Source organism: Cricetulus griseus, chromosome 9, assembly GCF_003668045.3.
Source record: "Cricetulus griseus strain 17A/GY chromosome 9, alternate assembly CriGri-PICRH-1.0, whole genome shotgun sequence".
Taxonomy (NCBI): domain Eukaryota; kingdom Metazoa; phylum Chordata; class Mammalia; order Rodentia; family Cricetidae; genus Cricetulus; species Cricetulus griseus.
Window position 1 is genome coordinate 20,565,066 of NC_048602.1, and position 24,679 is coordinate 20,589,744.

The following is a 24,679-nucleotide window of genomic DNA, read 5'->3' on the forward strand; positions in this document are numbered from 1 at the left end:
AGGTATCCATTAAAACAACGAATTTGGAGGCCAGTCCCATGTCTGAACCAGGGAATGTGATAAAATCCAGGAAGGTGTTAATAGCTTAGGTACAGTTCTTTTAACAAATATTTAAATAAAAAAATCTTGTTTTACATACCAATCTCAGTTCCCTCTCCTTAATATCCTTCTATGCTATCAGTCCTATGGTGGCTCCCCAGCTGTCAGCCTGGAGTCTATGAGCTCCCCCCAACTTAGTTCAGCAGTTTCCATGGGTTTCCAAAGCATATTCTTGACCCCTTTGCTCATCACTCCTCCCTCTCTACAACTACATTCCAGGATTTCAGCTCAGTGATCAGCTGTGAATTTCTGCTTTTGCTTCCATCAGCAACTGGGTGAACGCTCTATGATGGCATTTAAAGTAGTCATCAATCTCATTACATGGGAAGGGCATTTCAGCTAGCCTCTCCACTATTGCTTAGATTATTAATTTTGGCCGTCCTTGTGGATCACTGAAGAGTTCCCTAGTGCCAGATTTCTCCTCTATTAAGGTATTTCTTTTCTTTCTCTCCTTGTCTATTCTTCCCCAAACTCTGTCTTCCAGATGCCTCATGCTCTCCTTCCCTCTCCCCTTCTCCCCTTCTCTTATTCATAACTTCCTCCCCCACACTCCAAATTTGCTAATGAGATTTTGTCTTGTTCCCCTTCTTGACATGACCATGATGTCTCTCTTAGGGGCCCTACTTGTTTCCTACTTTCTCTGGGTTTGTGGAGTGTACACTGGTTTTCCTTTTTTCTATGTCTAACATCCATTTATGAGTGAGTACACATCATGTTTGTTTTACTGTATCTGGGAGATGGGTAAGGCAATTTGCCTCACTCATGGAGAAACTGTGTTTGCAAGAGTGTGTGCTATTTCTTGCCTTTATGGCTTCTTATTTAACCTTCCTGAACTAGTATTTCAGAATGCTTTGAGCTTCTTAGACATGGTGCATGAAACACTAGTTCAAACACACCCAATACACAGAGAGGCACCAGGGCACAGAATCTTGTTCTGACTCCATCTGTTGTCCTAGGTACAGAGGAGAGTTCCCCTTTGTGTGTGAAAATTCCCTCCTAGATTGGAAGCATTGCCCTGTCTATGCTGTGATTTGAAGGAATATGCATCAATTTAATAAAAGGTGACAGTCTGTGAAGAAGTAATTAGAGAAAGCCTGCTAAGATGTATAGAGTCAAAAAGAGAAATGAATACACAATCAGTGGGAGTTGTTATATATTCACGTTTTATACATATCACCATAATTCGAAGTGTACTTTGATACACTGACTGCAAATTGCTTGTTCTGCATGACACTTGGAGTAGGGTTATAGAATGGGACTCTGAGATAATAACTTATCATGTAACAAACTTGTATTGTACAATCATGAAAAGTTACATAGAGAGTAAAGAATTTGGATTTCTTCAGAGTAAAATCATATACCATAAAAGCATGATAAATTCATGAATTGTCTTAAGAGCTTCAGAAACAAAGCTCTATATTGATAGAGTTTTACTGTATTGAATGTCAAATCTAAAAAATGTTTAAGAACATTTTAAATGTTTAAGATGATTCAAATCTGTTTGTCAGTACCCATCGTTGATAGAGTAAGTGAATATTTTTGAAATCCAGTTGTCAAATTGATAAAATCTGTGAATTTTCCATGTGGAGGAAATCCCAAATTTGACTTCATTTCCTCAGCAAATGAAATCAAAACACAAAAGTATTAGTGAATGCAAGAGGAAGAGTCAAAATGTGGATTATATTTCAACATGAAAAATAATGGATACAGATTTAAGGCAGCCTAATAACTTGACTGAAAGAAATAGGAGTTTATAGGAACAAATGCTGTTTTATAACTTCATGTGTGAGCGTTCAGATGGGGAAGAACAATCATGCTTCAAAGTTCTTTAATTTAAGAAACAAGGGAGCTAGGCTTTACGGGTTTTCCTCCTATCCTATGTTTTGTCCCTGATGTGATGTAGTGAGTTCCTTTCTGGCCTTAAGAGTATGATATAGCACTTTGGGGCAAAGATGATGACTAAAAGTGATGTACTGGAAGCCAAGATAGAGAGGACTTCCATAGCCACCATGACCTTCCCCTTGGTGCTGTGATAGACAGGGAGGAAGCTGACCCAGACACTGCAGAACACCAGCATGCTGAAAGCCAGGAACTTGGCTTCATTGAATGTGTCAGGCAGATTTCTGGACAAGAATGCCATAAGGTAGCTCCCTAGGGCCTGTGTTCCCAGATATCCCAACATGCAGTAGAAGGCAACAGCTGAGCCTTTGTTGCAAATGATAATGATATGTCCATGCTCTGAGTGAACATCTTTGTCAATAAATGGAGGAGAGGTTGCCAGCCAAACTCCAGAGAGAACAACTTGCAGCAGGGTGCAGATGGGAATGATGAAATTAGGGAGCCTGGATGTCAGCAGCCACCTCCTCATTCTCCCTGGAGTGGTGACCCTGAAGGCTATAAGTACAGTGAGAGTTTTGGCCAGCACAGTGGAAAGAGCCACAGTGAACAGCAGTCCAAATGTGTTCTGCTGCAGGATACAGGTGACTTTGCCAGGATGACCGATGAAGAGTAAGGGACAGAGGAAACACAGGGTCAGAGTGATGAGCAGGGTGTAACTGAGAGCCCTGTTATTGGCCTTGACAATGGGAGTGTCTCTGTGTTTCAGAAACACCCAGAACACAACAATTGTGAGAGAGGTGAAGCTCAGGGAGATGAAGCTGAGTGTCTTCCCCAAGGGGTCATCATAGGCCAGGAATGTCACTCTTTTCTGTAAGCAGTAGTTCTTCTTTGTATTTGCATAGTGAGTTTCTGGACATGTCACACACCGATCTACATCTGGCAGAAATGCAGTTGATCCTGAGTGGTTATACAGATTTTTCTTTTTATCCTAAGTTAGATTCTAGCTCTAGAACATTGCAATGTTATCTGGACCATTTGCTTTGTTTCAGATACAAATATTAAACGATTTTCTAGAGAAAATAGTTAAACTCAATTTTCCTTCTACTTCATAAATATGGGAAAATGGTCTCAATTCTTCCTCTGTTGTTTCTCATATGGTCTCCTTGCCCTTAGTAATACTGCTGTATCAGTTTTGTAAGTCAGAGCATTTAAATACACTGTGTGGACCTAATTTGACATTTAAATTACCTTTTCATCAATGTATCTCCATTCTTAAGAGTGCATAGGATTTCAGTGTAATTGACAGAATACCCTTTGAGATGCTTATCTTAAATTTTGTTCTCTTATATGCATCCCAAATGTACCTACAGTGGTAAAGTCCCTGGTGTTCTTTATTTCCTGATTCTCTGATGGAGTCTGAGTGAATTAGTATTCTTAAATCCTTGTACCTTGAAACACTTCATCAGTGCCAGTGTTCTCTCATAATTCTGTAAAATAATAACTATGTAATGAATAGATACAGAACTTCTCATATATTCTAAAGTCCTCAATGAACAGTGTTTGAACACTCTGTTCCTGATAGCTTATAAATTAACTCTTAGATTATCATGCATACTTATGAATTTTCATGTCATATTTTCAATATATTAATAATTTCCATAACTCTATATATACATTCTAATTCTCAAAGTGTAATTAATCTTCTTCATACAGTCACATTTCCATTCATAATCCCTATAAAATATATTCTGATCATGATTTTTCCCTCCCCAATTCTTGTCAGATGTTCGCCACCCCCTTACCTACCATATGGGTGCTCAGATCTGAACTTTGATACCCTAGAAGAACAGACAGTGCTCTTAAATTTGGAGCTACCTCTCAAGCCCTATCATTATTTTCATGTCTCTTTCCTCCACTATTACCCCTTTCTTCTGTTTTTGTAAGATTTATGTTGACTTTAATGTCTTAGCTCAAAATAAATGCTTCATATCTCCTTTTAATGAAAGCATATAATATACAAGGTATTCAAATTAATTTAAATAGAATCAAATATTTTCCTTTAAGGTTTAGTGATGGGGGATGCCCTCTGTATATATGTTTCTGTTATTGGTTGATGAATAAAACACTGTGGTCAATAAAGGCAGGAAGTTAGGTGGGGTGAGGAGATGAAGAGAATTCTGGGAAAGGTAGGTACACAGTCTCCATGTGGTCAACAAAGTTGTAGAAGGTCCAGATTCTTCGGTAAAGCAAGACCATATGGAAATACATAGATGAATAGAAATGGGTGAATAAGTAAGACAAAGCTAGGCAATAAAAAGCCCTAGTCATCTGCTTACAGTTTTATAATTAATATAGGACTTTGTGTGCCTCTTTGCGACAAGGCAGCTGCGGGACCAGGCAGGACCCAAGAAATTCTAGCAATAGTTTAGGTTAGATGATTCTACAGTATTTGAATGAGTAACTTATTTAAGTGTATATTATTTGTGTGTTATTATCATTCTTGCCCTACATTTTCTCTTAAAGTCTAGTTATTAACCATGACCACATATGGGATTTGGCTGTGGTGGGTGAAGCGCTTCTCCTTTGTACAAATGAAAGAAGCACATGAACCCAGTATAATGTGAGTGTCTGTACGTCATTTGTATCCTAGGTAATGAAGAGGTGTTTCATTTTCCCAGCCTTAATATATATCCTAAAAGAATTAGATCTTTGTATAAAGCTTCTAAGTATATAAACACAAAATAAAATTTAGAAAGTCACTATTATAAAGGTAAGGCGTGTTAATCCATGAGGCTTTTTTCTAGATGGTAAATATTTAATTAAGATATTCCAGGAATAAATAAAAAATATTACTCATAAAAACTTAGCATGGTATGTATGTATAGGATTTCTATTCTTATTCCACTTAATGACTCAATTACACTCATATGCAATGGATTTAGGTTTTATTTTTAATCTATGTATCATTTTTCTATGTATCATCTATGTATTTATTCAAGGAATAAAACACAACCTCTCTGACCTACTCTATTTTCAGAACCATGTTGGTCTCAAAGGTTTTGGAGATGCAAAAGGTGAGAATCACAAAAGGGTCCTTAAGTGATCACTATGAAAAGTTGGTACTTAGTTGGCATGTGATCAACTCTCTCTTGGTCAGCACCCACAGTCTCATTTATTTGTATACTTGTTTCCCATTTGGTGGAATATTTTAGGAAGGATTGGGAAGTATGGCTTTGTAGAGATGTGGTGGGTTGGGGACTTTGAGGTTAAAAAGAACTAAAAGCTTTCCAATGGGCTCTCTATTCCTTTTTCTTGTGAAGGAACATGTTGTTGGTGATCCCACTCTGGTCTCACACTCACCTAGTAACTCACACCCCACAGCGATGTCTGACTCGGAACCCTGACTCATTTCTCCCATTCCAGACCCTGCCCCTCAGAAAGCCCAGCATGATCAGCTTGTTCCCTGACACTGTTCAACTGCATACAGACCTGCTTAAGCCTAGGTCTCCAAACTGGGTCTCCATACCTTCCATGTAATTTTCTCTCCTGCCTTTCTGACAGTCACCCATGAATTTCTTTGTTCTGTTTATTAAACCTATCTTTATTAATTTGGCTATATTTAACTTATTACATTGATGGAGGAACCCAATAGCCAGGGATCCAATATGTATCAGATGTGATGTCTCATCTATTCATACTTGCCAAGTATTGCTCCAAAACCATGGTATGAATGCTCTGAAATGAATGCTCCAATCTTAGTGCATCATTTTATATGTTCCATTGGTCATGGTTTCTTTTAATAGAAGAGAAACTTAAGTGAAAGTTGGTATCAAGGAATAGGCTATGGAATGAACAATATGACCAAGCAATTAGTTAGGACAAATGTGGAAGACTTTGAATCATTGAAACCACTATACCTGGCTTTGATTTGCCTTTGGAGACTCTAAACATCTGAAACTATACATCCATTTAAAAGCCTTCTTTTATAAATTGCTTGGTCATAGTGCCTTTTCATAACAACAGAAATGACACTAAGGCAAACGTCATGGTGAAATGAACCATACCTCTCTGGTACAAGAAGACCAGGTACCTATAGGGAGCCATATCCCCAATAACTCAGGAAAACAAAGCAGGTATGAATTTCAACGTCAAGAGTGTGTTATTTCAGTAGGAAAGGGAACTGTAACCTACAGTTTTCTATCAGGTAGAATGAAGAGGATTGTCTTCACTGATGTAAACTGAATATAGTACATTTAGTGATTTTTTTCATTTCCTTTGATTTTGCAGAAGTGGCAAGTGTGGATTTTTTTTGCATTACTGATATTTACCTGTCTCATTGGAAATATCATTCTCCGGGCAAGGGGTACAGTCAAAGCAACAGGCAATGTTGCCCTGTTGGTGGGTTTTCCTGAATCCAGGTTCACAACTCACACTGCATACAGACTGCGGAATCTGAGAAAAACAATGAATGGTAGAAAATATTCAGGTGTATATGAAATCTGTAATAGGTAGAGTGTTTTTAAATATTTACCAGTTTTAAAAATTGTTTGTATATGCAGATAGTTGAATTGTCTCTAATAATAGGGTGAGTCAATCAAAGGCCCATGTGGACAACACATGTCTCAAATAACATGACTTTGAGGGAAAACTCTTGAAAGATAATGAGGCAAGGTAAAGAGGTAAAACTTTAAGTGCTTCATAGCATGTCTTGGTGAGACTAAAAATGCACTGTATCTTGATTCCTGGATACAAAGCATAGTGATGGTTCATCCTGTCAACTTCACAGGTCTTAGAACCAATGTGGAAACGAACCTATGAGAATGATTGTGAAAGTTTTTGTAGATTAGGTTACTTGAGGTTAAAAATCCTCTCTAAAGTGGGTGGCACTGCTTCATTGGCCCTGGTCACAATGAATGAAATGGAGAAATAGTGTTAATAGTAGCATTTAGCTGTATCTGCACCCTGACTGTTGATGCAATGTGAGCAGATAACTCTACTGCCTAAAATGATGGCTCTCTGTAGTGACTGAATATACCCTCAAACTGTGAGTCAAGAAAAAAATCCTCTCATACTCTTTGTTAGGTAGCATTTTTTGCAACAGCCAATAAACAACTAAAACATTCCAAACCTACTCTTCTGCATTGACAGGGGTCTAAAAGCAAAAGGCCAACTGACTATTGACTTAACCCTTCCAGGCTGGTGTCAAAATAAATTTGTTGTGACTCATGACAATGATAGAGATAATTATGAAACAGATATTATGATTATGACATTAAAGGAGCAGAGTGGAAAATAAAGAGTTCATCTAACAAAATTGGATATGAAGACAGTTGTATATATTGGTGTTCATTTGGGTCTATAAACAGGCCCTGTTTGAGCAGTGAAAGTTTATGATAAACAGAAATATAAGTTTTAAATTTACATGCAGGTCAAAATACTGAAATAAGATGAAACCCACCTCTGTTAATCCCATGGCCCACTGGATCATATGATCAGATAAGGACAACTTCTGGCCCTCTGGAGCATTTGGAGAAAATGATCCTACCTTCACATTTAACCCAAGACCTTTTGGAAAATTCCAAAAATTGAGAATGTCATATTCTTCATGTGATTTCCTTTTCCAATTCACAACCACCTGGTCTCCAGTATGATTGAAGGGTTGTTTGTTCTTTAGAAAAGGGTGAAGCTAAAAAAAGATGCATGCTCCTATGTTATATAAACTCCAGAAAACTGCAACAATGGCAGAATCAGGGAACATCTCTTATTAATGTTAGTCCGTGATGTGATAAGCACCTTTAATATGGGTATCAGTCACATCAATCAAATGATACCCAAGGATAATGAAAGTGTCATTATGCTTCTAAAATATTCCAAAAATATTCATTGAAAATTGTAGAACCATGCACTCCCAAATCATGAATGTGTATAGAGAAAACTCACCCATTTTGAAAATAAAGTAATACCCAAGTGAGTCTTAAAATTTAGGGTTTTACTATGTAAACTGAATGATTTAATGAATGATAATTAACTAAACATAAGCCTTTTCAAAGTCTTCATGTTCATTGAGAGAGTTCTGTGTCTCTGAATTTTCTGTTGTGTGAAATCTCTGGGTTAAATCAACTTTTTATATGGAAAATATTACCCAGAAAATATTGTAGGCTCCTTGGTAATATAACTATGTATTGATTTGAAACAAAGTCCATCCTGCAAATTTTACCAAAATAATCTAAAATATGTATTTTCTAGTTTGAGTGAATTTATATAGCCTTAGAGTGTCATGTTGCTGCTGGTATAATATTATAGATATGGTATTACCTGCCAGGGAAAGAAAACCATCTCTTTTCCTTTTCCACCAGTTTGAAATTGTATGTGATTGAGCATCATCTCATGTAGACTGTGGGCAACAACATACACCGCATTGTACACATTGTAACTTTCTTCACTCATAGCCATGTCAAATATATTCCCTGGCAAGAACTCCAAGGAGGCATTAGGCAGACAGTTATCCACAATTTTACAATCTTTCCTCAAAAACGAGCAATTGAAGAATGAATGCCACAGTACATGAAGATAAATGTCTTCTGGGTATTTGAAAGGATTGGCTGTCTTAATAAAATCTGTGAAATTAATAATCTCCTCTTTATGGTGTGAAAAAATAAGGGAACCATGCAATGCATCTAGCAGGAAATAGTTATCAAATTTAGCAACATCCCAGTGCGAGTTCAGGACCCAGACTTTCCATGTAAATAACTTCTGCTTAATATTTACAATTAAGCTCAGTAGGGAATCAGAGTCACCATAAATAATAATCACATTGGCCGTTGATTCCAGGATCTGCACCTGATTTTTCCAGGATGTGGTGAGAAACGAACCCCTGGTGACCAGGATCATTTCCACAAATGCTATGCAGACTCCATTTTTCTCCAGGTCACCTTTCAAATCTGACAGAGTCTGGGCACCTTTGTCATCATCTATAATAAAAAGCCCAACCCAGGTCCAATGAAAATGGAGCATTAAAGATGCAATTCCAAGAAACAGAGATGTGTCCTTGTGGGCCACCTGGTACAGGGAAGAGATCTGTCTATGTTCACTCAGGATAGTATCAAAAGGCCCAAAAGTAAGCTGCAGAGAAAAAAAATCAGACCCAAGAAGACTGTTATAAAATTCAACTCAATTTTCCAGCAATGATTTGAATCATGTAGTACAATATTGCTTAGAAGGTCAAAGTTGCCTTTCTATGGGTTTCCAGAGAAGTACAGAATATATCAGAAGTTCAATACTGTGCTTTCTATATTCCACCCTTTCCCTTCTCCCTATGCTATGCTACATAAATACAGATGCATTACCAAACGTCTGCGTCCTTTACTACCCAATAAGAGTAATTGAATTTCTCGGTTTTCCCTAAGGCACCAAAAGCATCCTCAAGCACATCCGACATCATGTCTTATCTGTTCACTCTTTCTCACCTGTGGAAATTTATAAAGATCCAGCAGTGTCCCTATGTATTCAGATAGTGCCCAGGATGGTCCTGTAAGTACAGCAGCTAACATGCCCTCTCTTGCACACCTGTAGTTGGGGAGGGCAAAACCAGGGCCTGAAAATATTCCAAAAAGATTGGCCAGAGTATATCTTTTACCCTCTGGGACATTCTGAACCACAAATCCCAGGGTTGTGTTTGGTAATAGAAGGGGATTGCTGTTGATCTCCTCAATGGCAAACATCATGGCCAAAATACATTGGTAATTCCTCAACCTATACCTGCATAGAAGGTAGAATAATAATTAGGAAGAAGACTCACACCACACAATACACCACTAATGTGCAACTTTAGTGCAATGACCTTCACAGTTTTCATGCTTCATTTTCCAAAAAAAAAACCATGTTTAAGTATCTTCCTAACATTTGCTCAAATTAGAATGGGAATATTATTTCTCTTTTTATTATTGAAAATAGATTTATTTCATAATATATATTCTAACTACAGGTTCCCCTCCACCAATGCCTGCCAGGCCATCCCCACATTTCTTCCACTTAAATCTAAATGTTTTCTTTCTCTTTCTTTAAAAAATAAGCAAGAATCTTATGACAATAATAAATCAAAATCAAAATAAACAAGTAGAATCCAGGAAAAGGAACAAATAAACAGAAGAGAAAGAAAAAGAAAAAGGAATCCATAGAGAGGCAGAGACACACATGTTTTCATATACAGAAAACCATAAAAACACAATGTTAGAAAGTATTATATGATCACAAAAGATATGCAAAGTTAAAAGTATTAACCACCAAAAATACCAATGAGGTCTTATTTTTCCCCATCTACTACTGAGATACCCTTGGTGAAACCTAATTTTTGTCTTTGTCACTGGGTTAGGGATGGAGCTTCTGAGTCACAGATGGTGGCTTGTGTTCAATTTCTGTCTCAGCATGGGCACCCTATCTGTCTTATCCTGGTACAGGCTATGTGCATTCTCCCACAGTCTATCTGAGTTCATATGTGCATGTTTAACCTGCTATGTTAGGAAGACTTTGTTTCCTCAGTGTTCACCATACTCTGTGTCTCTTACAATCTCCATTTCTTCTTTGGTAGCAACCCCTTATACCAAATGGAATGTATTTTATGGATACATCCCATTTTGGACTGATTGTACTACTGCTGCAGTGAACTTCTCTGAGTGAAATATTGACCTACTATATAGCAGAATGCCCTAAGGACTCATTTTGTTTATACATTCATTTAGCAAAACAATAGCTTCTGGCTTCTCCTTAGGTCCAGGGCCTATCTAATCGCATGTTCTGAGCCACCTGAGCAGTGTTGGATTCTGTCACATTGAGTGGATTTTAAATCTAATCAAATAGTGGAAAAGGAGACAAATAATACCTTAAGCTTATGAGAAAACAAAGCAGGCCTGGCATCTTTGTGTACAGAATGATTCACCGGAAGCCTGGCTCTATTATTATTTCTGCACCTAGAAAAACTAAGTACTGAGATATTTATGATGTTAAGAAATGCATAATTATGGAAGGGCGGGCATATTTGGATGAAATACTAGAACCGGATAACTAAAAACACAAATGTGAGACAGTTAGGAATATAAATGGTAAGCAGGTGTCACCCATTTTGTATAAAACTTTGAACTCTGAGCTTGGGAGAGAGTTTTCCTTAAACACTTGCCATTCCAGCATCAGGACATGAGTTTTATCCCTTGTACTCATGCTTCATCTGGGGTACAGTAATGAATATTTTAAGTTACGACTTTGGGGTTATGGGTAAAGGAGGGTCTGTAAATCTTATTGATCTCTTTGTTTAGCCATCTTTGTAAACTCCATGACAATGAGACTCCATGACCCCAGAATGTTGCTAGGTCCACAAGAACTACAAAATTGGCTGACTGCTGTCCACCATGGGATGGCACACACCTGTGTATTACACTAGCACAAATATGCTCATCTACATACACCCAACATTCTAAAAAAAATATACATTTTCTCTCTATAAATGAAAGACTCCCTTACAGAAAATCATAGAAATGGTAATCTAAGCGGTAAGTGCAAGAGAACATCAGGAAAAGCTATTCTACTATACGATCTAAGGGGTTTTCCAACCAAATATACTCAGAACATACAAATGATATTACCCATAGATCAACAAGACTAATTAAAATATGAAGTGCCATCCACATACATTTAGAACCTTGTGATTCGTCATAGAAATGCAAGAAATGTATTGCACAGAGCACTTTCTTGCATGAGATGGTGGGTCAACAAGACAGTAAGAGACAGCAAGTTGAAGTTCATCCATATTTTCTCATTCTATGGCAAAAACAAACTCAAAGCATATCCAAAACCTGAACATGAAATTAGGACATGCATAGACATATTTTGCTCACTTTTGTGAAATCAAAGTTCATGGGACACAAAATGAGTCTTGACAGTAGTTTTGCAGCAATCTGTAGAGCTCTTTGGGGTTGAGTTATAAAGTACAGCTACAAAAGCACACCTGCAGAAAGGAAGTGTTTTTGCAAACTCTTTCTTTATCAAAGAATTTGGTCAGAGTACCTAAAACAGTTAACATGAATCCCCTAAGAGTTTAAATGAGGAGATAGTATGTGAAAGAACAGTAACCAAAGAAGAAACTCCATTGTTGCATCAGTTTTTGCCCCTGCCAGAGTGAATGCATTTCCTATCTTTTCCCAAATCCATGGTCTTGTATTGTCTTTAGTATTTTGCACCTTGGAATTTTGATGGGGTAAGAGGAAGTTTTAACTTCCTCTTTAACTTTATTTGTGCTATCCTGATTGAAGAGAGGATGTTGAATATTTAAATCATTATTTCTCAAATATTTGTTCTTTATGTTTTGAGGGAAATCTGTTTATCTAAGACATAATTTAATTATTTCTACATCCTAAAATTTGTAGTTATTTATATATTCTAATCACTAACCCCCTGTTAGATGTACATCAGATAATATTTATCCCTTTCTGCATGCTGCCTTCTCATGAGTGATGTCTGATTTGCTGTACAGAAAAATGTACTGAAATTCAGTTTCTTAATTTTTGTTTTCTTTTTCTTTCTCTGTCCCTCCTGCTCTCCTTTCCTTCCTTTCTTACTGCCTGCCTTTATTTCTTTATTCTCCTGTTTCATATATTATGCCTCTTATTTTACTTATTAATTAATTAGTTAATTTATTTTGAGAAGGTAACAGTGGCTCCCTCTCTAGTCCTAGATGCCCACAAACTTGCTATTTAGTAATATCTGTTTTCAATCAGACAAAAAACACTACCTCTACCTCCTAATTACTAAGATTAAATGTGAGCACTACCACACCAGATCCCCAAAAGTTTGCCTTAATGTCTGTGTCATCCTGGGGCAGTTCAGAAAAGTCATTTGCTGTGACAATGACTCAAGTGTATTTTGTACCTTATTATCTATGATTTTCAGGGTACCAGGGTCTTTAAAATGAATTTTGACAAATTCTTTTGATCACACAATCACACAATCCTCTAAACTACCTATTAGGAGACACAGTCCATTTTCTATACACCAAACTTCCTTCCTTCCTTCCTTCCTTCCTTCCTTCCTTCCTTCCTTTCTTCCTTCGTCCTTCCTTCCGTCCTTCCTTCCTTTCTTCCTTCCTTTCTTTCTCTTTTTTTAAAGAAAAACCCTTTACACTCCAGGTCATTTATTTCTTTTAGTACATTAGGTCATGAATTCATAATGGGATGGGCTCCAGCAGTTCAGGCTCCTTCCCGTTAGTCCTCACCAAGTGTGCCTCTCTGGGTGGCGCAGGCTGGCGCTTCAGCTGAACCCAGGTGCCCTTCTCCTTGGCTTCCTTTGTCTTCTGGTCGTTTTCCTTCACCCGCTTCAGGAAGCTGTCTCTGCTCTTAGAGTGCTTGATGTGTTCGATCCACACATTAATCCTCTTGGCAAGAATCTTGCCCTTAACTTGTTTGTTTACAATGATGCCCACGGCATGCTGGGTGCCATTGTAGACTCCTCCTGTTTTGCCATGGTAACATTTATGGGGCATTCCTTTTTGAACAGTGCCCATTCCCTTGATGTCTACCCTTCTTGTAGATTCGTATGTACGTGGCCAAAGGAACAACTCCTGCCACAATTGCTGTGAGTTCCTTTGTGCAGTTGCCTTGTTACGTTGAGATGTTTCCATATAGTCATCATCACCTCTTACTTTGGAATATATTCTCATTTTTTTTATACATCGATCCCTAGTTCACTGTGAATATGGCAATTATATTCCCTTCAGGGATGACCATTCTGTTATCTATTGCTGTCTACATTTGTATATGCTGTGGGTCTTTGTGTAAATCACCATGTATTACAGATACTAGCTTCTCAGACAGGGGTTGATAGGTCCATTCATCAATGGAGTATAATGATAAATTATTAGGGTCCAGTTTTACACTGTGTCCACTTATCAGGAAAATAGTAGCAGTTTCTCCCTTGGGGACTACATTCTGTGTTACTCACTGTTCTTGGATCAATTCTGATTGGAGGTATGTGCTTTATCATATCAAGCAGGACTTAAATCCAATAACACAATGGTTTATTGCTTCTATGTTGTTTCTTTTTTCTGTTGCAATGATAAAACCCTGAATAAGTGCAACTTGGGAAGGAAAACGGTAAGGGAAAACATGGCAGGAAATAAAATTGGCTGATTGGTGTTTTATACAAAAGCAAGGACTATGATGGATTTATGCATCCTGGCTTGATTATCATAAATTCCTCAACCTGATCTATAATACGATCCAGATTTTGTTTTCCAGAATTGGCATCACACATATTAACATCTTACAAATCAAGCATTACTCAAGAAAATGAGGTGTGTCTTGCATATAGGCAAATCTGATGGAGAAAATCCCTTAACCCTAGAATCATTCCTTCCAGAATGTCCAGGTGTATGCCCAACAAGCTCAATGTATATGCTACTACTACATCAAATGGGACATCTTACAATATCACTTACTATAGTTGAAGAGATTTATAGCTACCTATGTTTGGTGATTAGGTCTCATTTCTATTAGTGTGCATAGCAACATTTAGCATTCTAAAATCTAACCGGCAAGTTTGAAGCTTCTTGCTCCTCTCCAGTTTGATTTTTCTCTATTCATTGACTGAGGTGTGGTGTCTTATCAAGTTCTAGAGGGTAAACAAGAGCAATAGTAATACCTTGTAAAAGTTTGATCTTATGATTTATGGCTAAATAAAGTTTTAGTATGTATTGGGGAAAGATTGAAATAAAGTTTCCCTATTCAGTATCTCTAGCACTTTTGGTTAAATTTCCATATTTTGACCAATGTATTATTGGTCTCTTTAACAAATAAGGTGACTTATGTGTGTGGGTTTATATGCTTATATTCTCAATTTTATTTCATTAGTCAGTGAATCAATATTTTTGCCACACCCATTCTCTTAAAAATGTGGGACTGTGACAAGTTCTCCAGATTTGTTTCTGCTCATGATTATTTTTGTCTATATTAGGTCTTTTGGTTTTCTTCAGTAAAATTAAAATTCTTCAATTTTTGTGAAAACTAAACTTTAGTGATTAAGCAATACCCAATGACACTAGAAATAAGGGAATTTGCAGTCCATATTGCCTGGCTGGAAGAGTTGTGCCTCCATGTGCCCCACAAGTCACCCTGGAATATGACTCTCCTGCCAATGAAGAAATCTGGTACCACTGATTCTCCTAAGTCTGATTCTTCCAGAGAAACAGGTGTAAACTATCTTGGACCTGATGCACTCTTCAGCTTCCCATGGGCAGAGGTCAATCAATCTATTTTTGCATTTAAATAGACAGATCCAGTGGGAGATTGAGTCTGGTTTGAGAAACACCACCATCAATTTGGCTATGCTGTCACCACTTGACACAGGTGCTCATCCATGACTGTCAAGAATGAAAGATAAAATGATGTACATGGGAGCTTCAGTAGTTACTTTAACGGAAAGAAAATGATTTGGGCCTAAGCTATGTACATCTGACTAGAGAACAGAATGGATTGATCTGACCCAGGATGTCACATAGGGAAAAGAGGTGTCCATCAACGTCAGTATGATTTTACGACTGGCCATGTCCACAGAAAGAAAGAGGACTTCTCACTGCTGGGAAAAAGGACATTAAGATATCTTAACTCTCCTAGAGGCTATTTGGTTTCCTCTAAAAATTGTTGTCCCCCGCTGCTGGGCTGCTTATCTGGCTTTCAAAAAACCAGTCCTAAGAGTAGTGGGGCCTATTGATATTCTAATGACATGCCACCACATGGTGCTCTATGAGACTCCATGGTAAAGAAGAAATGTTTAGCTCAAGCCCAGAGGTTGATGGAGGACACTGGAGGGAAAGATCACTCTCCCAGAAAAATACTGCCAGGACAGTTGGTAACTAATTTTCACTGTGCTACTTATTTGGGGCAACAAACTTTCAGGTGTTGCTCAAAAGAAGGCATGTTATAGCTAGACTCAACAACTCAGCATGGGTTGCCTCAGGCAGATGCCAGTTTTGGGCTCAAGTGAATCTGAATCAGAGAGAAATTACCCAGTAAGGCCCCAAATAAGAGAAGAACAACCTAAAAATATGGGGAAAATAGACTTTATGACTGTCTGACATGCTGGGGGAATGACAAATTGTCTTGGTAGTCTTTAAAGATGCCTGCTCTGGGTGGGTATAAGAGTTCACCACCAGCACTAAAACTGGTCAATGATTACCTAAATCACTCCTTCAGAAACTGTTCCCCGGCTTTGATCTCCCCAAGCAATGGGGTCCAACAATGGCTTTCATAGCCCAAACCTGTCAATAAATAGTGAAAGAGCTAGACATAGATTAATATTTCATTGTACATATAGATTGCAGAGTTCTGGCCAGATACAAAGAATAAACGGAACATTAAAAACAAACAAACAAACAAAAAGCTTTAACAAAATTTCAATTAGAGTCTACCCAATGATGGATAGGCCTGCTTCCTTTGCTTTGATTCAGCCTGTTACACCACCTATAGGGAGGATTCAACCACTCCCCCACCAATGAAATTATATTTGGAGGACCTCATCCACTACTTCTCAAGCTCATAAAACAGCAATTGACAGAACTCTACCAATTTCTTCCTCAAGTCACTACAGGCACTCTAGTTCTACTTATGGACTATTCATTAAAATATCTGAGACACCCAGTCCACCTCAGTTTCTACCACTAGTTTCCTCATGATCCAGGCTGATGATACTACTGGATTAGGCATGTAGCCAAAGGGGCAATGAAACCAACTCAGAAAGAATTCTACATGGTGAATCACTCCACTCTGTGAAGTGATTAAGGCTGTGAAGAAAGCTGACATTAGACCATTGATCTACGACATACAGGTCAAGAAAGTGAAAGCCACAGACACTATTGTCTAATGTACTGTCTCCAGACTATGGACTCATTGTTTGGTATGAATACAGGGTTATGGTCTATCCCACATGGCCCTTAGGCCTAGACCTGGGAGTTAAAGAACACAAAATAGGGAAGATATTAGCTAATGTGACTACAGACCAGAAACCCTTATTCATCTTGACCTTGGCTCCCTGATGCCAGCTATTCTGCCTTGTGGGTTAACTCATATGAATAATAAGAAAATACTGGTCTTCTGAGACTACTTGGTGGACATGCACCAATAGTTTGACTAATATGCCTCTTCTGATGTTTACAAACTAAGTAGATATGTTGATCATTACCTAGAGATAGTAAAAGTTTCAGTTTCTAAATTAAAACAACAGTTATATTCCTCTGCAGAAATGACCCCGCAACATTGGAAAGGCTTAGGTTTCTCAGGAGTTAAAAAGAATAACTTCATGGCTTTGGAAAAGAATTGCTATCTGTATGCTAATCGATTGGGAGTAATTAGAGGAAATCTTACCATAGTTGAGAAACAATTGGGATCAGCCTCTGTTTTCTTGGGATCTCTGGCTAACTGCTCTACTATGAGCCTTGTCCAGACATTTAATTTTCATTGTATTAACATCAGGGCCCTACATCTTTATCTAAAACAAGATGACTCCATGGTTTGACTGGCTTATTTACTAAAAATGTCTGTGGAACAGAGTCTCAGACCTTAATAGGCCCCCAGGCCTTAGGACACATGACTCCATGATGGAAGTGCCATTTAGGCAACAAAGCTCAGCACATAAACTGCACCACCTCCCAAAACAAAAACAAAGGCCTAGTCTGTAAAATCCACACAGAAATGAGAATGTCTCAAAATGTACCAACCTTGCTTTTTAGCTTCTGCTGTTTTGCTTCTGCCTAACTGTTCTTGATAACTGAAGGATGTCAACTCAAAACATGGTTTTTGTGCTTAAAGCTTCACTGTAAGAAATGCTTGGGGCTACACTGGGCTCTTGAACACTCAGTGTAGTTGATGGTGAGATAACAAAGCATTTGGATTCAACTCGTGTCTGAGAAATCTTCTCTGGTGAACAAAGCAGAACAGAATCTTATTTAAACCTCCCATGGTCTTAACGATTTTATTGCATCTGTCCTTCATTGCCTTGTTTTGACATATTCATAGTTGTTTTATTTCAGGAGTTATGTTCAGTGTGATTGGTTTCTTGATTTCTTTCTCAATATGTTTATCATTTGCACATCAGATTACAAATGCTGCTTTTTTATTGTGCTTTGCTGGTGAATGTCCGTATCAGATGTGTGAGAATTCTGATAGAGTCTTTAGGAAATATTTTTTTGTGTGTATTTCAATATAGCATCTGCAAATGAAGGTTCTTTGAGTTCTTTTTTGTCCCTAACCTCTTTATTTGTTTCACTTACCTTAATTTCTCTTAAAAGTAATACAAGTGCTATATTGAACAGAAGTGGTTAGAGTGGACATCTTTGTCCTTTTCAGAAATGTATTGAAACACTGATTTTTTTCTTCATTTTTAATGATGTTTGCTGTGGGTTTATTATCTATTTCCTTTATAATGCTGTACCACATTCTTGGAATCCCTGATATCTTCTTGACTTTTATCATGAGATGATATTGGATATTAATATTGGATCCAATATTGGATATTAAAGGCCTTTGATCTATTTAATCAAGAGATTAATTTCCCCTGTTTTTTAGTCTGTTTATATGGTGGATTGTATTAATTGATTTAGAGTTGTTAAACCAGTCTGACATCTCTTGCATGAGCCAATATGATTATGACATATAACCATTTTGATGTGTTCTTTAATTCAGTTTAAACCATTTAATTTGTGTCAGTGTTCATCAGACATTAACTTTTGTTTTTTCCACTCTTTGGTAGAGTCTTCATATTTTTTCAATTCATTGTATTACTGGCTTCATAAAGTAAATATTCTTTCTTTTCCTAAACATATGCTAGTTTGATATATATTAGTGTTAGTTTCCTTTGAAAGACTGCTACAATTTTGCAGTGACTCCATCTTGATGTCAGCTTTTTGGGGGGAAGTTTTTAATTATTGTTTTCATCTCACTTTATGTTATGAGTCTATTTAGCTTAATAACTTCATCTTTCATGTTGGGAGGTAATATGTATATCTGGAAATTCATCAATTTCTTTAAATGTATCCATTTTAGAGGGATATATATGTTTTCAAACATCTCTTTATGATTTTCTAATTTTCCTTAGTGTCTGTTGTAGTGGCTTTCCTCATACCTCTAATTTTATTACTTCTGATTATTTACCCTTTTCTTTTGTTATCTTTGGTAAAATTGTATCAATCTACTTATCTTCAGTTTCATCCATTCTTTGAATTAATTTTTCCATTTCTGTACATTAATTTCTGCCTTGGTTTGACAATCTCTTCCCACTTACATTTTTGAGTTGAGAAAATTCCTATATTTTCAAGTGTCTTCTCAAGTTGTTAATTTGTGATTTCTCAAACATTTTGATGTGTTTGAGTTTGTGTTTGATGGGTTCTCAGTGTCATAAACTTTCCTCCTATGACTTTTTACATTTCCCATAGACTTTGCTATGCTGTAATTTAATATTCATTCAAAACAAAGAATTTTATAATTTCCTTCTTGCTTTCTTCCTTCAATCAAGTTTGGTTCAGTTTTGTGTAACTTAGCTTCCATAAATTTATTTTCTTTCAACCTTTTCTTTTGTTTTTTCTGATTGAATCCACAGAAGCCTATGGGAAAGCAGGATGGGATCTCAATTTTTCTGTATTTCAGAGACTTGCTTTTTTCCTAGTAGGTGGTCTCTTTTTCAGAAAGTCCCTTGAACTGCAGAGGAGGATGCTTATTCTTTAGCTTTTGGTTACAATGTTCTACAGGCATATGTCGTTTATTTGATTTTCCAGAGCTTCAAATGTATAGGACCAGAAATACTTCCCAATGTTATAAAACAATAGTGACAGTTCACATGTAGAACCAAGTAATGACAGAAAAAGCTGCAAATGAGAAAGATCAAATCACAATCAAAGGGATGCCCATCATAATAGCAGCCAATTCTTTCAGTAGATACTAGAAAGTCAAAAGGGATATTCTACAAGATATGAAACATCACTGATACTCCCCAGAGTTTGATACACATCAAAATTGTCACTTATAATAAAAGAGAATGGTAAACTATTCATGATAAAGAGGATGGAGGAAATTATGACCACTGAATGAGTTCTACATAAGACACAGAAAGGAAGAATTGGGTCTGAAGAAAGGACTAAATGTGTGCAAGATGGCGGGAAGGATAAACAGTTACAGGACACTGAATGACAAACACCTAATAGAACATGTAACAGTAACAACAAAACTGACAGGAAGTAATACATACCATTTAACTATCAATGAAGGGAAAAGACAAATAGATTGAATCAGAAAACAATTCACAGGATTTTTCTGATTTCAAGAAACATCTTACATGACAAATGATAGATAGCAAATTAGAGTTAAAGTATGAAAAAGGGATTCCAAGCAGATCTATCTAAAAAGTAAGCAGGCATAACTACCTTAAGGTCTGAAAAATTAGACATCAAACAAAACCCATCCATAAAAAAAGTGAATCAAACTTTCTACTCATTAAAGGAAAAAAAATTCTAACAGGTTATAACAATTGTAATCATATACACATTAAACACAGACTACCCAGATTCCTTAATGAAATAGTATTAGGTTCAAAAGCATAGATCATCCCCAGAACAAAGATGGTGAGTGACTTCAGTACCCCGATTTCAGCAATAGACAAGTAATATGCAAAACAATAGAGAAATTCTGAAGTCAAAGGACATCATAAGTCAATTCTATCTTTATATTTATATTTTGAGAAGACAGTTCCAACCTAAAGAAAATTAAAGACTTTAAAAAAATCTATAGTGCTTGGATATCCTAAATTTGCACTCCTTAAGTTTTATATGCATTGTACACAAAAATACGAATCTAAATGGGACAGTGGTTGCCTGCTTCATTGGGAACACACAGGCTTGGAGCTTGGCATTTTGTCCCCCCAGGAAGCAAGATACAAACACACTATGGGCAACTCAATAGGAGTTTATATCCTCCTGAATCCGCATTAAATATAAAAATTTAACTAAAATGTACATTTTAGCTAAAATGTATTCACAAACCGTGTTGTTTTATTAGGTCTACTTATTTCTGTTATTTAAAAGCATATAAAAAGTTTCTAAAATAATACTATTGTTAAATATGTAAATATTTATTTGTGTTTTCTTAACTTTTCTATGCCTGCCTTAAAAACCTGTCTGTGACAAACAAATGCTCAGATTATAGGTGTGCATCAACAGAATAACCAGCAACATACCTGGTTTGGATAGCACATAGTTTTCCATAACATGTATAATTAATATGATTAAAGTTGAAAGGAGAACACATTAAACTTGGTCACTTAATCATTGTACATTTTTACGTATGATGAAATATCATCCTCCTCACCATAAATAGTTATTGATGTCATGATGATAAATATATTTAACGGTGGCTTAACATTTTAGGAGCTTGTATAAATATTACTGAGAATAATGGCAATTCCAAACTTAAAGTAAATAGCACAGATATTTGAGGATTAAACAGAAAGGATGTGCCATTTCTAAAAACCATCTTTTTGAAACTTGATAAATGACAATATTTTAAGAAATGTGACAATTGTGCCAGAATTCATGGATGGGTTGGTAGGAAAATAGGTACAGAGCAGTATTTTTTTTTTTTTGTGGGCTGCTAAGTGTTTCCAGTCTCACATAATTTCCATTGTATAGAAAAGGAGATTTAATAAATATTTATTATTCTGAAAAATTGATGAAGGTAACTCAGTGTACAACTTGATAGTCATCAGAGAACACCCAATAATGGAGAGGCTGAATTATTACGGAAGTAAAATGCTGCAGTATAATTAACATGCTTTCCTCCCCAATATATTAGATTGGTGATTCAGCCAAAAGTGAATATGAACAAAGGATAAATAGACTTTGTACAATTAAAAAATTAGGTTATTTTACACCTTCAGGTTGAAATAATGTTAAATAAAACTTACATCCTAAAATATTGTCTAGTAACCTGTAACCAGATATTTATGCTTTTCAAATTGAAAAAAACTGTAAAATGGTGAATATTCATAGTAAACTAGAACAAAAAATCTTAAAATTTTCATTTCATATTCATCTAATAAATAGTTTCAAGTTTTTAAAATACAGATGCACACACAACTGATCCATTCCAACATGCACATCCTAAATCAGACATATTTCTAAGTTAGTGCGAAGGAAAAGCAATCCCATGCACAGTGAGAGAGACTGTCAATATTACTTTGAAGCAAAATTAACTACCATGAATAAAAAGTTTCCATATTGTGCACACATGTGCTTATGTAGATTAATATGCCCAATCAGATGGTAGACATATTTTGTATCTACAGACATTATTCTGTATGAGTAAAATGTTTATTCAAAATCTTTTGACAACAAGAAACTATAATCAAATTAGAACACTATATCACATACAAACTATTGTAATAGAAAATAATGCTAGGCCAACAATTGCTGATCTTTTGTATTTGTGGCAATTAAGATAAATTAGAACATGACTGAATTTAACTGGAGAAAGACAGAACAACCCCTTTTTACAAATCACATACATAGTTTCTCACACCTAAGTCAAAAAATTCATGAAAACAATGAAAGCCTTTGTGACCCTTGAAGAGTATATGACTGCATGTGCCCTGCTCTCTATGAAAAGTATAATATGCAAATTAGTTGTCTGAATCCAACATACCTTTCATAGTTTTATAATTGTAAATTTATTTTAGATTCATTTCGGACTTCGTAAGACATTAAATGATACTTACACAGCACTCTCTTCTTTTCCATATTAGACAAGCCCTTCACAGAGAGCTCACATTATTACAGAAAATTTCCAGGCAGGGGGTTGCTGCTATATAACCTGGAGAGGGACTTAGGCTGATACACAGTGGTGCCTGGGCTGCTGAGATGGGAGAGCAGAGAAGAGGAGGGACGGGGAGAAATAGGGACACCATCTCATGTAAAGCCCAAGACTCTGCTTCTAGCATGCAAGGTCAAATGTCTGGTAGACCAAAGAGCTTTGTAAGCTTATTTGAAGTGATCAGTAATTGCTTGAGCCAGTAGACTCTTCCATACACTATTTTAATCATGCATCTTTGATGCCCCATCAGAGGCCCCATCACAATTAATGGGCACCCAGAAAGACATTCACGACAATTAACAAATATGCATTTTGTTTTCATGAATAGGTAAATATGTGAGTTATATGATTATACAAATAATAGAATTCAGATAAAAGAATCTGAAACAGATTAAGGCATTTCTAAAGTAGAGAGTTGGTCACATGGTCTAGTTCTGAAATTCCTGCTCACAAATCTTCAGCAGCAAAAACACATGTTGTGTGTCACTCACACAAAAGGGAATCACTGGTCACTAACTTTGGCGGCATTAGATCTTCCCTCAGGAGCACAGCTAGACTGTGAAATCTCTATCAACCTTCTATTATTAAATCCATCTCCAGCAGAGCTATTATTGAAAACATCCAAATCCTGAGGACTTACAGGCATTGCAGGGAATATGGGGGAAATTCTCAGTGCTGACTGTGGTAAAGAAAATGAATACAACCCAAATTCCTACCCCCCCTTTGAAATCACAAGATGAGTCACTAAGAAGACAGCACCACAGGAGAGATCTAGGAATGCAAGGGAGAAAAGGACTTAATGGGATAAAGAGAGGAGAATGATGTTTGAATTTGTAGTTCCCCAGGGCATATGAACACCAAATTTACATAATGAATAAATGGAAAAAAAGACATACTCAACCATAAAATCTCTGTTGAATTTAGTCATCCTCCAATCAATTGTTCTGTTGAGTGGATAGATAGCATAAGCAGGAAAAAAGCCAGAAATCACCACATTTCCTTTCCCATTTAAACAGTAATTCATTCTGACTAAGCACTCAGCGCTGGTGTAGGAGCACACAAAAGTAGGAATCTGCAGAAAGCAAGAGATAAAAATCCAATAGAATAGCATATTAGTATAGTATTTGGCCATCCATGAGCATGATAACATGAACTCCAAGTGTCCAGTGTAGATATGCACAGCTCATATGTGAGTGCATGCTAGTTTATAACTTCACTAGTGACTGAAGTTTATCACCTGAATCAACCCAAGTACTTTCTGACATCATTCTTCACTCCCCTGTGGAATTCTCTTGCACTTTCTCCCTGCAGGCTTGAATCTGAGGCCCTGCATTAACAATAAAAAACAAGATGGATGAAAAATATTTTTTACGATCTTCTTCAGCCACAGGCAGTATGATTTCATCCAATACCAGTGAGAACCTGCACCAAGGCACAAAATCCTCCTGGTGGAAATGGTGACAAGTATGAACCAAGAAACTACTCATGAGAAAGCGATGAGACAAACATGTAAAACTGATGGTGCCATAATAGATGAAAGGAAAAAGGTCAGAAAAGGCCCATGGCAGAACTGAGGAAGTCACAATAGCAGACATAATGCTCTATAGAACCAGGCACTATCAATAGATTTGTTTTCCAGCGATTCCAGGGGTCACAAAATATTCCTTCTACCACAAATGTATGTTTGAATGAATATATTGATGGTCCAATCTAAATTGTGTTTCTTTCTGATGTAAATAATTGTTCTCTTGAATTGATTTCTAAACGATCTACTTTACATCAATGAAGGAATCCAGTTTCCTGTTTGAATGTGAAATTTGAGCTCCTGTAATATTCTTTTATCCACTACC

The 24,679-nt window shown here is 36.7% G+C and overlaps 1 protein-coding gene and 1 pseudogene across 1 annotated transcript; both read right to left on the reverse strand.

The window, feature by feature from the left end:
* Positions 1-1,764: 1,764 nt before the first annotated feature.
* On the reverse strand, positions 1,765-23,940 carry LOC100768789 (vomeronasal type-2 receptor 116-like). The gene is made up of 6 exons (XM_027433926.2): positions 23,726-23,940; positions 9,405-9,696; positions 8,254-9,060; positions 7,397-7,624; positions 6,267-6,390; positions 1,765-2,874 (listed from the first exon to the last, which is right to left on the reverse strand). Exons 1-6 carry the CDS (start codon positions 23,938-23,940, stop codon positions 1,976-1,978), a joined length of 2,565 nt encoding a protein of 854 aa, XP_027289727.1. The 3' UTR covers positions 1,765-1,975.
* LOC100752203 lies at positions 13,148-15,525 on the reverse strand (annotated as a pseudogene).
* Positions 23,941-24,679: the final 739 nt, after the last annotated feature.